The sequence below is a fragment of the Larus michahellis genome, chromosome 5 (assembly GCF_964199755.1).
Source record: "Larus michahellis chromosome 5, bLarMic1.1, whole genome shotgun sequence".
NCBI lineage: Eukaryota > Metazoa > Chordata > Aves > Charadriiformes > Laridae > Larus > Larus michahellis.
In genome coordinates this window covers 12,003,515-12,019,393 of record NC_133900.1, presented here as the reverse complement: position 1 = coordinate 12,019,393, position 15,879 = coordinate 12,003,515, and the positions used below count along the sequence as shown (strand labels likewise).

At 45.3% G+C, this 15,879-nt stretch overlaps 1 protein-coding gene across 2 annotated transcripts in view; it reads right to left on the bottom strand.

The window, feature by feature from the left end:
- Positions 1-9,513: 9,513 nt before the first annotated feature.
- Positions 9,514-15,879, bottom strand: part of CDS1 (CDP-diacylglycerol synthase 1) — a 35,453-nt gene continuing 29,087 nt past the window's right edge. For both annotated transcript variants that reach the window (XM_074588860.1, XM_074588859.1), the window contains 4 exons: positions 15,471-15,623; positions 13,939-14,058; positions 11,128-11,231; positions 9,514-9,938 (listed from right to left, as the gene is read on the bottom strand). In XM_074588860.1, the coding sequence (XP_074444961.1) occupies positions 9,809-9,938; positions 11,128-11,231; positions 13,939-14,058; positions 15,471-15,623 (507 nt within the window). In that variant the 3' untranslated portion in view covers positions 9,514-9,808. The remainder of the gene's footprint in view (positions 9,939-11,127; positions 11,232-13,938; positions 14,059-15,470; positions 15,624-15,879) is intronic.

Below are 15,879 nucleotides of genomic sequence, written 5' to 3'. Positions count from 1 at the left end.
CCAGAAAGCAACTATTTCTTCCAATTTGATTTGGAAAACTGCCTCACAACATTATAAGCAACTGCTTAGTAAAGCTACTTGCTGCTAGAGGGTTTATGAACAAGTCGTCCCATGCACACAGCACCCACAGCACTCAGAGCAGGTCTGCTGATGACGAGCAGCGCCTCCCACATTTAACCAAGGCACAAACCGGACACTCCGAAGGGCTTAAAACTATTAAAAACTTGTAAGTATTTTCCTTATGGAAAACCAAACTAGACATTGTCTGCCCTTACTAACTCCCACCTCCTGCCTCCCCCTCTCCAGTTTGGTCTTCTAGTTTGTTCTTCCCATCCGGTCTTGCAGGTGACCCTACGCTCGCTGCAGCTCGCACCCAGGCTACAGTTGTACGACGACATGACACGGGAAGCAGGGAAAGGATATCACACATGAAAAAGTGCAGTGCACTGCATGTTCTCCAGGACTTACGGCAGGGTTTACACCACAGGCTTGCATGTCTGGAGGACAGTGGGCAATTCCTGTCAGCGCATCCCCTTTCACCAGTCCTTTTGCACCTCTTTGTTTGCTTAAGCAAGGCAGAGACCTCGTGGGCAGCTACAAAAAAAATGTAATGAGAAAAAATCTGGGTGAAACCTTGTTTTGTCTAGGTTTCAGGCTCAAAAGGCAGCTACGCAAGGAGCAGGTTTTTCAAGGTCAACATGCATAGTACTGACAGCAAAAATTGGCTGAGGGTCCTGGGGCTGGCAGTCAGTGGCTCCAGCACACGGTGCGCAGGAGAAGAGCGTGAGGAAGAGAGATGGCAGTAGCGATAGAAATGTCAGTCTAAGGATACCTGCTAACACACAGACTGTCAGCGTCACCTCTTTTCAGCTCATGGAGATGGATCGTAATGCCAGCAGCTGCTGAGTAGCTTTTAGTGGATTACTCTGCGCTACTGAATTAGGGTTTTCAGAACACCGCCTGTTTTACCAGCGTACCCTGTTGTCTTGGGCTTTTCCTGAAGCCCACACATAGCAAAAATAAATAGTAGCAGGACGTGCTGGTGCAAACTGCTTCGATCTTAACTCTTAACTCAAGGTAATAAATGGGTAAGAAAATGTGGGGTAAAACAAAATTACAAGTTACTCAGGGCAAGCTTTGGAATGGGCAGCACCGAGGATCAGCTAGAGTACTCGTTCCCATGCTCTGCAATTTGGCTGCACAGTCAGCTAGCTGACCATGTGGTCCTTGCTCCTGTTGGTATTAATAGGAGACCGGCTGGGATGACAGATGCCATAACTCTCCAGACTGTTACAGCTTCTCTATTTTTAAGCTGGTTATATGAGGGTTTTGGGTTTTTTTTTTTCATCAGGGTGATCATAATCTAAGATCGCCTCAGCTAAAGGGCTGTAGCTCTCTTCAGCATTGAGCAGCAGGAGGCTGCAGCATCTCTCTTAAGTGCAGTCCCAGCCCTTAGCATTTCCACGTCCCCTGGCCGGGAATGCCCTGTGTCTGCCTGGATGCCACAGTGCCCTGTGGAGCTGACTCACACCCGGCATATTCTCCCTGATGTTCAGCAGCTGCTTGCTTTTTGGCTACTGAAACCCCAGGAGGCTTCAGTGCAATAAATAGTCTTTTCTGTGACCACTTCACCTCCCAGAAATGTGAATTTTGATGTACCCTGATAAGGAAGCCGATAGCCTTGCTGGGAGGTGCTCTCTGCAAGGGATCAGTGTTCTGCAGCAGGTGTCTCTGACAAGCTGGTCCTTCCAGGTGTGTCCATTTGAAAGGAGGCTGGAGGTGGAGGCTGAAGGAGGGCGTGGAGAAGGAGGAAAAGAAATGAGTGGTCAGAAGCATGGCAGGGCACAGTATTGCTTTTGTCAGTCATTGCAGGAGTTACTTGCAGAGGTACTAATTTGTGCCTTGTAAAATCATGGAGCATATTAGTAGAAGGGCATTGGTTCCCAAAATCTTAACATCTACATTAGCATTTGGGATTACAGACTTCATAAACATCCCTCTGTGTGAACACAAACAGTCATTTGAGAAGCTGACCACTGAAACCCTGATACAGGCATGGCAAAGGCTTTGGTTTTATGGTACCTGGCAGGTCTCCCCCTCACATAATCATTTAGGTTGGAAAGAACCTCTAAGATCGAGTCCAACCATAAACCTAACACTGCCAAGTCCAACGCTAAACCATGTCCCCAAGTGCCACATCTACGTGTCTTTTAAATACCTCCAGGGATGGTGACTCAACCACTGCCCTGGGCAGCCTGTTCCAATACTTGATAACCCTTTCAGGGAAGAAATTTTTCTTAATATCCAATCTAAACCTAGCTTGGTGCAACTTCAGGCTGTTTCCTCTTCTATCACTTGTTCCTTGGGAAAAGACACCAACACCCACCTCTCTACAGCCTCCTTTCAGGTAGTTGTAGAGAGCAATAAGGTCTCCCCTCAGCCTCCTTTTCTCCAGGCTGAACAACCCGAGTTCTCTCAGCCACGCCTCGTAAGACTTGTTCTCCAGACCCCTCACCAGCTTCGTTGCCTTTCTCTGGACCCGCTCCAGCACCTCAATGTCTTTTTTGTAGTGAGGGGCCCAAAACTGGACACAGTATTCGAGATGGGGCCTGACCAGTGCCGAGTACAGGGGGACGATCACTTCCCTAGTCCTGCTGGCCACACTGTTCCTGATACAGGCCGGGATGCTGTTGGCCTTCTTGGCCACCTGGGCACACTGCTGGCCCATATTCAGCTGGCAGTCGACCAACACCCCCAGGTCCTTTTCCCCCAGGCAGCTCTCCAGCCACTCTTCCCCAAGCCTGTAGCGCTGCATGGGGTTATTGTGACTGAAATGCAGGACCCGGCACTTGGCCTTGTTGAACGTCATACCATTGGCCTCCTCCCATCGATCCAGCCTGTCCAGATCCCTCTGTAGCGCCTTCCTTCCCTCAAGGAGATCAACGCTCCTGCCCAACTTGGTGTCATCTGCAAGCTGACTGAGGGTGCACTCGATCCCCTCCTCCAGATTGATGATGAAGATATTCAACAGAACTGGCCCCAGTACCGAGCCCTGGGGAACATCACTGGTGACCGGCCACCAACTGGATTTCACTCCGTTCACCACAACTCTTTGAGCCCAGCCATCCAGCCAGCTTTTTACCTACCCAGCAAAGAGTGCACCCGTCCAAGCCACGGGCAGCCAGTTTCTCCAGGAGGATGCTGTGAGAAAACGTATCAAAGGCTTTGCTAAAGTCCAGGTAAACAACATCCACAGCCTTTCCCTCATCCAGTCACATCCCTTCTCATCTAGTATCTTCCTCTTTGAAATGGCCTTTCAGTAATTTCTCGTGTCCCACCTTTAAGTCATCCCTTCCTCAGACTGACGCTGTTGGGGTGATCCAGGCATCCCTTCTAGGCTGCGTGTTTAAACCTTCCTCTGATCATTCTGTTCCCTTGAAAAAACACTCAGTCTGGTCAGTGTGTTTCTTGTAACACTGTGCTTTAGTGTGGACTGGCCACTCCGAATGAGCCGAGTAGAGCAGAAGGGTTATTCTGTGCATCCTGCACGTTCCTTCCTGCACCTAGAAACCAGGCAGGCTGCTCCAGCTGCTCCAACTGCAGCAACCAAACCAAACCAAAAAGCACAAACCAGTACCACAACGTGGCCTACCGACAACAAGCTCGTGATCCCACTAGCCCTCATAAAAAGGGCAGGAGAAGCAGTTATATGCCACCTATGCTGTGCTTAAGTGTGAGTGTGGCTCTTTCACCTTGCTGAACTGTCCCCAATAACTTTTGCATCCTGCCCAGGTGCTGGCAGCCCCCACCATGCTTGCGGCACTTGCAGATGCAGTGATGCTGCTCTCCTCCACCACCCCACTGTGACTGAACCCATTCTCTGCCCACTGCTGGCAAATGTGCCCGGCCACAAGGCCTTTTCTCCCCTAAAGCCTCCTGCCTTGCCAGGCGGGACCAAATGCTGCCAGCCCAGCAGCGGTGCCTGGACGGGGGTCCCAGGGCGGGATGCGGCAGACAGCACGGGACCTCTGGTGGCACTCCTGTCCCTGCCAGCAGGAGCGCGCTGAGCCAACTCACAGCTTTAGGTCCTGCTGCTCTGCATAGATGCTTGGTGAAATGCTTGTGGAAAAAGTCTCTCTTTGGACTATGCGGTCTGCTTTGTTTAAGAGGGAAACAAACAAGTTGCGGGGGAGTGATGTCCATGTATTGCAGAAGGATCACGGGCCGCAAACCTGTGCAGGTGGGTCCACAAAGCAAGGCTGTTTGCAGGTGATGCACACAGACAGGGGGGTGAGAGGGATCAGGCCTCCCCTGCCGGGCCTTAAATGTTCTGAGAAAACCAGGCAGCAGGAAGGACGCTGTCTGCTGGGCTCGGGCATGGTTCAGGTGGATTGCAGTGTGGTAGCTGAGACACCTCAAAGCATTGCTAGTGCCAGTTGTGGAGGGGTTGAAAGTTAGTCTGAAGGACACTGTACAAAGAAAAGGTTGTGCACAATTAGGCACAATTAGATTAAATGCAGACATGTTGGTTTGCACATTGATTTTCTTCTTCAAAACAAATATGAGTCAACTGTCCAGAGGCTTGCTGGCATCTTAGTTGCTGCAGGAAGAAAGGACCTAGCCTGTAGTTTTACAGAGCTTCCATCTGAATTTGAAGTCAGAAACTTGTTTTGGTGCAGCTGGACATGGCACAGCACGGAGTCTGGCAGAGCTTGCCTTGGGATAGCCTACATTTGGTGGGTATGACAGTTTGTCACGCCAGAAACAAGGTCAAAGTATGCAGAGCTACACACACCCTTCAAGCACATACAAACCTCAACGATTAGTCACGGTCAGGTAGTTAATATGAGCCACTATTGGACAATTGGAGCCCTCACCGTGTTTTCTTTAGAGGTGTGCACGATTCCTGCCAGATAGCACAAGTATTTAACTTCCCGTGATCAAAGAGCAGGGTCCTAACAGCAGAAGTTATAGAAGAAACCTATCCTCTTGCTCTGGAAACCGCGTGTGGAATTTCAAAACTGGAGTCCTTGCTGAGCCGGGGGCAGCTGGCCCGGGCACTTTGCACGGGAGCAGCAGAAAGCAAAGTGCTGCTATTGCACCTCGACGTAGGCAAGTGCAAGTGAACTGGTGGCATTTAAATGGGGCTGAAGCTTTATACCTTGACTTCACAATGAGAGTGTGTTGCCTTTTCATACTTGCGAAGGATATGTCTGTGCTAACAACATCCTAATAATACCAGTCTTTCTCACCTGTTCCTTTAGCGATCAAAACGTGTCCCTGTAATTTGCATCATGTAACAAGTAGCAGTTTCGGGAAGTCAGGGTGCAATATGTATGCAATCAACAAATCGTACTGTCTGTAGTGAATGGTGGACTTGGCAGTGTTGGGTTAACGGATGGATTGATGATCTCAATGGTCTTTTCCAACCTAAATCTTCTATGATTCTGGGTTTATAGGTGACACTTACATTACCGCCTGTTTCCAGAATTCTGTCAGATACAGGACTTAAGTCTAAGTTTATGCAATTTGAAATTGCTGAACCATGGCATCGAATATCCACTTTATAATTGAGAAACTATTTGCAGGAGAAAGAGCAATTGTACCTTAGCTATGGGCAGGTTCTGGGGCAAGGTGGACACAGGGACTCTGCACAGCGTGGCTTAAATGTTATGTAGGACAACTGAAGACAACGATTAAAAAAAAAAAAAAAAGTCCCTAATTCCTTCTTGCTGCAACTGCACAAACAAGGACTACGTTTGCTGTCAGATCAGTCCACTGCTGCTGGTATCCCTGAAAGCAGTTCCTCCCAAGTGCCCCAGCGAGCATGCCCTGAAAGGGTTTTGTCTGGTGAAGGTAAAAATTTCCTGTTTCTGTGCAAGTAACAGCCCAAAACATTATCTGTCTAGCAGGAGAAAACTCAGCACTAACTTCTTCCCTTCCCTTTCTTCAGAAGGGCATCAGGAAGCAGATGCAGGCCCTGGGAAAGCTCCCTCTGTGCTTCTCCAGTAGTTTTGTAAAGTCCGATGAGGTGCACAGCGCAGGCATGATGGCAAGTGTTTAACAGATGTTACAGTTGTCTTTGTAATTTAGAAACAAGGTGCATTTGTTACCCAGCTTGTTTGAGGCTGCAGGAGAGGAAGGGCCTCGGATCCAAGACTTACCAGGGAAGGAGCGGGAATTCAGCAGAGAGGCAGCTGCCCCATCATCCCCACACACGGTGAATGCTGACGGGCCCGTGCCAGCAGCACCAGGAGTAACTGAACGGGAAGTTGGGTTCCAAAACAAGAAAATTTCACAACCCCTGACACCAAGAAAACCGAAAGATTACTTGTGTTTCCAGAGGCAGAATGTGGCAGGGTGGGAAGAGGAGTGACTGAGTCCTTCCCGAGCAGGAGCTTTAGTCTTGGCCATGCTTCACCCTCCCCTCTCTGCCATTTCTTTGCAGGTACCTGGAGTGGAAGCAAGAGGGACCAGAGTGGAAGCAGGTACCTGGAGTGGAAGCAACTGGTGGCCGGGAGCAGCAATGCCACCCTTATGACACAGCGGGGGCCCAGACACCAGAGAAAGTCCTGCCTGGCCACCCCAAGAAGCGTCCCCAGGAATGGGGGTCGCCCATTGAGCAAGCGCAGCACTCACTGCAGCACTTCTGGCTGTTCGGTCTAGCCCACCTGAGTGACCTCTCTCACTGGTTGCGAACCAGTGGGAGAACCAAGAGAGCCAGCATCAGGCCTCGGCACACGGGGCAGCCTCTTCCAGCCTCTCACTGGTGTGCTGTAAGGGCAGCGATATTTCCTACGGGGAGGGAAGCCATTGCAGAGGGCAATGAAAGCGTCACTTTTCCATTCTGTCTGCTCCAGGGCACTGCAGTAGCCATGCTGCACTGCACGCTGTGCACCGTCCACTCGGGGAGCACACAACGTTGAAGTGAGCACCTTTTGGAAAGGACGGAAAGTTTGCACATCTTTGGACATGAGGCACATGGTACAAGTTGCTTGCAGCAAGTCAAGGATGGCCTGAAGTGTTGAGGGGCAAAAGGCAGGAAATTAATAGCAGGCTTTGCTACTAAGACCACAACTTTAAGGAATATATTAAATATTTCTTGTTAAGGAATCTCCACTCACTCTGCATGCTATAGGAAATAAAATACAGGAGGATTTCTGTCCCAGTTTTATTTTTATTTATTTTTTTTTTCCACAATGTCTGCTTCAATGAAAGATAGAAACAGTCAAACCAAAACAGACCAGGACAACATTATATGCTTATACCATTTACAATATTTACATAATATACATTTCTTTTGCTCAAGGGGCAATTATAGCAACTTGGAACAAAAGTGCAAGTGAAAAGAATCACTGCTGTAAAAAGATAAACTTTCCTGTTGGTCATGTTGCAACGCTTGAACTAACAGAAGTCACAAGTGGGGGAAATGCACTTCATAGAAAGCAAGCGTAGTTGTCACTTCACAGTGACAGGTCCTGCTGAGCTTTATTTACACCAAGCCTAAGCCATTACTCTATCCAGAAAAATTGATGAGTGAGTTCACAAGTGATCCCTTCTTCATTTTAACATTGAACAGCAGAATCTCAGGGTTGAGCCGTCTATTGTGCAAATAGTTAGCAATTAGTTTCAAATGCTCTGTTGTATTAAATGCTAAAATATATTTTAACTTCCTTATTATACATGCTATAAAATTACACTAAAAAGTTCAAGTTTCTGAAGTAACAATTACCTTTCTATATATATATATATATATTCCCTCTATATAAACTTTTAAATTTTTAATTTTCTTCTTTAAATACCCAGGATAAAGATATACCAGCTCTGGTACGGCTGTGTTTTTTTCATAAACATTTAACAAAGTCCCACACGTAACCAAAGCCTCATCTAAAAGTTAGTCTTCCAGGTACGCTACTTTGGTCACCCTCTCATTTTCCCTTCCCTTCTTTTTAAAGCACCTTCCCATGTGTCCCACTGTGACCTCAGGCTATGCTGCTTTTCCGGCGGAAGGGATGAATTTCTGTCCCCTCCAATTAATAAGCCAAGTCGCGTGGCCACTGAGGGATGAGCAGCTGTCAACATTTTCCACCTCTTGGAGGGTTCCTTCAACAGAGTACTGCAATCTCCAGGTCAGACACAGTTTAATTCTGTCAAAGACCTGACTTCAACGGGAATTACTTTAGACCCGGATTTCGTTTCATAGCCATGCACAGGGGTGTTTTTTCACACACACACTGTACACATGCTACCACGGCTTAAGTGCAAAACAGAGCGCACGGTGCTCTCAGCCGGATGGTGTTCAACAAAACACAGTCTGGATTTTACAGAGACAGCTTGTCACCCACCCTAGTGATTTTCCCCATGGTTTTATCCTCAGGTAGCACCAACCATTTAAAATTTTCACCTTTTATATACATACACCTTTTAATATTTTCTCTCTATGTACATACACACACATATATGTGGCATCGGTACGTTCACTGCAGGAGAAACTTATTTACATTAAGTTGGAAAAATTCAGTTGTATCAAGTTACAGTACACAAAAACAAAATTGGCATTTGTGCTTTCTTTTTTCTACAGGAGTCATTTTTGTCATTTCAAAAAAAGTTTATATTTTTATTTGCATCGAGACATGTCACGTAATGAAAAAAAGTTAGAAAACAGCTAGGACTGAGAATTACAGGGCATCAGCTTTCCTCATATGCTCCATTAAGTCTACAGAATAGCTGCTTTCTATAAAAATGCTCCATTCAAACACCCCTGCAGCTACCCACGCTTGCTTGAGGATCTTAATAAATAACACACAGCAGAAGAACCACACACCTGTCTTGCACTGTGCACATTCATGAGACAAAAGTTTCTGCATTCACTGAGTAACACATTAATAAAACAGCGCTTAAACTTCTCTTTTTATTTGGGACATCAAAGTGCTGTTAAAAAGAAGGAAACACCCCCATTCTACGCGGTAGTTAAGAGGCACAAGGAATAAGGCTTGAATTACTGTCTTCAGACACTGACTAGGCTGTGGAAACCAACGGCTTAAACTCCAGATTCTCCCCGGTCTCTTTACTGGGTCGGAGAATCCCATTTTCTCAGATAATCTCTACTCTTGAATGTCGATGCTTGTTTATAATCCATAACATTAACCAAAAAAAATAGCAGCTCCACAGCCCAAACAGCCCAGCTATACTTCAGTAAAGGTACTTTTCCCTTGAAAGCATGAGATAGTTTCATAACAAAGCTGTTTAATTAAAAACAGAGCAAAGTTTAGCCTTCATAGCAATTTAGTAAATACAGGTAGTCTGGTCCAGCGGGCTGTAAGTACCTCTTTGACCGGGTAACGAGTATTTTCCGGACAATTGTAATTTCAGCACTGGGCTACATAAAAGTGACCGCCTGCCTCATCTGTTTATGCTTCAGTAACCGCTGGAGACCAAAACCGTATTGCTAAATTATACAATATTAAATAACTCATTAAAAAACTAACAGTGAATTTATTATTTTTTTTTTTTAATTAAATACAAAGCCTGTCAGGCTGGGTGCTGAAGGAACACTGCTGCCATCCACTTCAAGAACTACAACATACAGCACGTGTCCTGTTACTTTGCGAGTATGTGAAGTATTTTTGGAGTAAGAGATCTGTGTCCAAATAGGGAGCCATAGCATTCACATCCATTTAAAGAAATATTCACCTCTTCCAGACCACAAACTACTCTTCCTTTAGCTATTATCAACGTGCACGTTTGCAATGCTTTTCCACAGGCTTCTTGTAAACGGAGGTTTCTTCTAGTCCTCCACTTTGACAAACTACCCTCTCAGAGATGGCTGCAGGATCCCCTTTTCAACAAGGTGAGATTTCAGGGTTTTATACACACTTAGTTGTTGCTCAGGCTGAAGTATCAACAACTGTTTCAGTAATTTGCTGGGATTTGGACCCCTGTCAATGAAAAAAAGAAAATTTTTTTTTTTTGGTGAGCAGCTGCTCTAAAGAAACTTTTTGACAGCTTTCTATTTTCCTCTTGCTGCACAAACAATGCCTTCCCTTTTTTGGGGACACCAAGTTATGGATTACTCCCAGTCTATGTTCTCAGGGTAGATGGGCAAGCGTTACTGGCAGTGTTCTCCTTAGCTCAATTTGAGCAGAAACTAAAAAGCATTTCTTGTATTTGCTGTTAAATGGGCATATTAAGAAGGCTTATGACAAATAAAATTCACTTATTCATCCTTAATCGCTGTAATCAACATTTTTCATCAACAGATCCTTTTTAGTTTAGCATCTGTTGCCAGATAAGATGTATACTATTGAACTAAATGGAAAGTTGGCCAAGTTGGTAAAGAAAACCACAAATTAAACCAAGCTTTTCTAAATAACAGCCTTATTTTTAGCTAGTCATTTATTTACAATCTACTTCTAGGACAGACTGAATAAGAGGCAAATAATCTGATCAGGTATCAAATAATTATTTAGCCATATGCTTTTACAAAACTAAGGACACGTATCAGGACACCTACAGCCCCTTGATTCCCCCCTGCCCCAGGAAATAAAATGACTGACTGTAAGAGAATTGTCATTCCCGTGATTTCTTCCTGAAAGCTGGTGTGGTTCAGGGAAGATAAGCAGTATTTTTAAGAAGTTGTCTCCTCTCTTTAACCATAGTGTTTTCGTCTTAAACAGAAGATCCCGAGTCAAGCGACAGAAATACTGAAACTCACAGGAAGAACTGCAGTCTCGCAACCTACAGGCTCTTCAGAAACCACACAGGGATAAAGCAGATGCTGCAGCAGCCCTCCTGCCCCAAACCCCACCCTCACACCTCTCCGTAATCAGTAAATTCTAGTAAAACTTCTATGAGGCTGCTCCACAAAACTTTATGGTACTTAGGGTACGCAGGTTACCTTTAACAGCAGCCATGGGAACATTAAGGCATAGCTTGAACCTGACACAAATCCTCGGCAGTGACATGTGTTTTCTGAGTAGTTCTGTATTTGAAATCATTGCATAAATCAGATTTAGAAACCTGCAATCGTCACTATGCTAACAGTGCAGAACATAAAAACTCATATGAAGTAACTGTGGTACAGCTCCTATGCAAGCTTAAGCAGTTAATATTGTAAAAAGCCCATACCTTATGAAACTGGTGATATAGACGTGAACAAAAGTGGCCATCAAGTACTGACAATCAAAGCGATCCATTATCCCACCATGCCCAGGGATTGTGTCTGCGAAATCCTTTTGAGTGTGAAGGATGAGGGGGGGGGGAAAAAAACAAACAAAAACACGCATTCAGTGATTCCTATGAAACGCACTAACGATGTATCACTTGACAGCAGCACATTAAGGCCGCAATTAAGCTATGGTTTCACCGCACTGAGCCAAAAGTTAGCAAGAGCCTCCTTTGCTAAAGGAGGTTTTCAACTGCAAAGGTGAGTCAAGGGGCGAGAAGAAAAAGAAGAGATGAAGCAACTTGTCCACAGTATCACACAAGAGGACAGCAGTAGGTCAGGTGCAGGTTTGCTACGCTTGCGTGCCTATACACACTTCATTTTGGAGCTAATGGCTGTGTTTCTTGCCTCTGTAGAATTTAATTCTCCTCTTTAATACTTTTATTGCTTTATTCTCTACTGGTAGCTGCTGCTGAAGCACTTGTTACCAGGGAGTACGTTTTTGCTACGAGAGAAGCAGTGATCTGGGGACTCTTTCCACTGTCTAACACTGGCTTTGCAAGTTGTACTGCCCATTCACCTGCTGGTTTTTTCACTGGGTTCTTGGTAACCGTAGTTAAAAACCATAATGTGTGCATACAATATAAATATATTTAACAGAATCAAAAAACCCTGTAGTGAAAAAATTATCACTACTTAAAAAAGTATATTTCTGATGCAAACAAAACTTGATACGCTACCTTTGTGTTACCTGATCTTGTCTGTAGAGCAGCTTTATAAGTCAAACTACCTGCATATATCTTTTTTGTCATCCACAGTCATTTGTATACTTGCTGGGTGAAAACCCTGACCTTAGCCATGTGGGGCAACTGCCAGCAAGTTAAACCAGTCCTGTGTCCGTGCCGCTCCAGCCACTCCAGGCAGGCATGGAATGTCCAACCTAACCTATGCTGTCCAACCAACCTAACGCTGCCTTCAGTAACAACTCCACAATATCATAGAATGGTTTGGGTTGGAAGGGACCTTAAAGATCTTCTAGTTCCAACCATCCTGCCCTGGGCAGGGACACCTCCCACAAGACCAGGTTGCTCAAAGCCCCATCCAGCCTGGCCTTGAACACTTCCAGGGATGGGGCAGCCACAACTTCTCTGAGCAGCCTGTTCCAGTGCTGTTTCATAGTAAAAAATTTCTTCCTAATATCTAATTTATATCTACCCTCTTCCAGTTTGAAGCCATTACCCCTCATCCTATCACTACACGCCCTTGTAAAAAGTCCCACTCCAGCTTTCTTGTAGCCCCCTTCAGGTACTGGAAAGCTGCTATAAGGTCTCCCTGGAGTATCCTCTTCTCCAGGCTGAACAGCCCAACTCTTTCATAGAGGAGAGGTGCTCCAGCCCTCTGATCACCTTTGTGGCCCTCCTCTGGACCCACTCCAAGAGGTCCAAGTCCTTATGTTGGGAGCTCCAGAGATGGACGCAGTACTGCAGGTCTCACAAGAGTGGAGCAGAGGGGCAGAATCACCTCCCTCGACCTGCTGGCCATGCTTCTTTTGATGTGGCCCAGGATGCCGTTGGCTTTCTGGGCTGCAAGCACACATTGCCGGCTCATGTTGAGCTTCTCATCCACCAACACCCCCAAGTCCTTCTCCTCAGGGCTGCTCTCAATCCATTCTCTGCCCAGCCTGTATTTGTGCTTCAGATCGCCATGGGATATCCCTGTCTTCCTGACAGCACTGCCTTGGGGCCCAGAAGTATTAAAACAAAAATAATGTACCTTTTAATCTTCTAGTTTAAGAATAAGTGCTGCTTTTCAGAAGCATTTTTTTTTTTTCCTCCAAAAGCCCTTCTTCACACAAACAGTCTTTTGCTACCCGGATGTACAGGTACAACAGCACACAAGGCTGTAGCTAGCTGGGCAAGTGCTGGGCAAGCTGCTCAGATCGGCATAAGAAAGATGGGGGTAAGGACAAGGACATGGATGGGAGGTCAGCACAAACAGAGAGGTTTATATACTTCTGTGCAAAGCACATGCCAAAACTGGTGGACATAGGAAACAATAACAACAACAAGCAACAGGATAAGAATTACAGCAGTCCTACCAAGACATAAAGGAGGTCGGGAGAAAATTTGGGGTTGCCCTCTTCCCATACTCCTGCTGCCACTTAATACCAGCCAGGGACAACACTGCCACAAGCGACAGCGCACACCTTGCAATAAACAGAGGTTAGCACGTCACATCATTTGCCAATACACACTCTTGTTACAAGGCGGCACTGTATTGGCAAAGGCAGCCAACCACCTCATGCTTTGGTGAACCTGACACGTCAGCATCTGTGTACGACACAAATACTGTTGGTAAAACACAGCCAGCCACAATCGGAAGGGTAAACCACTGTGGTGCTTCTTAGGCATCTACAGGTTGTCTTTCACGTCAAGTCAAATATCTCGCGCCTTGCTTGTCTAAACCCCTTCTGCAGCATGACTTGGAAGAGTAATTATCAAACAAAATACGACACCAAATTATTCTTAGATTTCCAACACTAAAGTCACATGTTGATTATGCAAAGTTTTACGAATAACATATACATCTATCTGGTAAAACTACGTACTGCGGCTGATGCTGAAAAAACCAGCTCAAACATCATCGCACCATACTAGAAACACTAGGTACTACAATGAACGATTAAAAACAAAACAAAGCAAACACAGACCACCCATTTATCTACTTCAAAGATAAAACAAAACCAAAACCAGCTTACAGAAGTCATTACTCACCTTGATTTTGAAAGCTCTTTTAAATCCACTGGCAAAAAATCCTCCAAACGGCCCAATTAATGAGGCAAATGTTGACAGTGCAATGCTGTGCATCTGAAATGGGTACATATTCACCGTTTCCTGCAAGAAAAATAATTAGCACTGTATTTCGATATGTTTGATTGTAGGCATTTTAAGCTTAAATATTTTAAAATGGGTCTGTCACAGAGCAAATTTCCACAAAGCTCCAGCTTCTCTCCTTAAAAGGCTTTTTGGAGCCTGGCAAAAGTACTCCAGAAGGGCACGTGGAACTACCATCTCTTTTTCGGATTTAACTGATGGCTCTCTATTAGATTGGCACAGAGCTGGGCATTCCCGTCTCCTTGCCCGTTACCAAAATACACGATATAGCTGGACGCAGTAAGATTTCTCTCCACTCAGTTCCCATTATGTTTTTGTTCAGAAAAATCCTTATTAAATTTGCAATCAAGCCCACAGTCCCTGAGGCAACAGTACGTTCATTTAGTATGAAATACTAAATGTACTTCTAGATGTACTCTTGCTTCTCCAAGTACCAACTGTAGACATTACTTACTTTTAGTCTTAAGTTTAGTTAGTACAGTTTCCAGTTTGCGCTTTCTCCTTGTAACCACATCAGCTTTTCCCCTGTGGTGTTACACGCGTGTAACCACAGGCAAAGCCCACTGCCTTCCCTAGTGCTGTGCGCTCACTCTCTGTGCTGAGCCACTGCACGGCCCAGGGGAGCCCTGCAGAACCCACTTGTTCTGCATTTATCCCAGTCACCTGCTCTTTGCCCTAAAGCAAAAATAACGACAGACTGCTTTGTTTCTATTTGGCGTTCTCTTCCTGTTCGAGTGCCTCTGGAGCATGTGACTTCAGAAGCACTGCTTTGTGCAGTAGGGTGATCGACGACCTATGTCCTGGCAGGTGAAGATACAACAGCTCACTTACAAGAATTTCCAGGCTGGGTGTGAGGAAAAGGGTCGGTGACATTACATGGAACTATTACTGCTACTCCTTTTTCAGTCAGCATGGAAGTAATGGCACTAATGCAGAAGATGCTATGTGGTGAAGTACGAGTCCAATCCTAACAGCAGCTACACACTAGCTGAAAATGGAACGAAGTTCTACAAAATTACTTGAGCTTGCTACTAATTCAGGCCATAACAAGGCTTTGTCCATTTTCCATAAAAATGGAAAATTTTTAGGTTAAAAAATAAATAAATAAATGGTTGCTCTTCAAAACCAGGTTTTTCTGCAAAATGCTTACGTGACATCCATTTCCAGCACAAAGAGGATACAGTCTATAAGAACGCAGGCAGATTTCCTCGAGTGACTCCAGCAAGACATTTCTAATCTGCTTGGGTGACCACCTCCCTGATCTGAGCAACAGAGCTCCTCATGGTATCGGTTCAGGTCTTACCCTTCAAGCCTTACCAGCATTCATATACCTTTCTAAAAAGGTTTAGAAAACCATTCAAGCTGGGAAGTATAATTTCAATTTTAACCAAAGCCTGTTTTTTTTCCCTTACCCATCCCAATACAGCCTGAAGCAATGGTGGCAGAGAGTACTTCTTCATCTGAAAGAGCTCTGAAGGTTCACACTCTGTCACAAATCTGTTGGTTTCACTGTTATATTCCACGGGGCAGACAAAGTACTGATGTTGAGCCAAAAAATAGGAAAACTGAAAAGCAAAACAAAGGCTCCTGAAATAGGTTTTCATTGTTAACGGTCAAAAATCATATTGTAATGGATGGCTTTGTCATCGCAAGCTGAGGATAATGAAAATCTTTTTAACAACAAAGAGACCCAGAATGGAGTAAAATTGGCCTGTTCAAGTTGCAGAACGCCTCAACAAGGCAGACAAATGTTCGAGGCACTTCGTGATGATTTCCCAGCTTGTCTTCATATCTTTCAGATTCACATCTACTGGACATTTC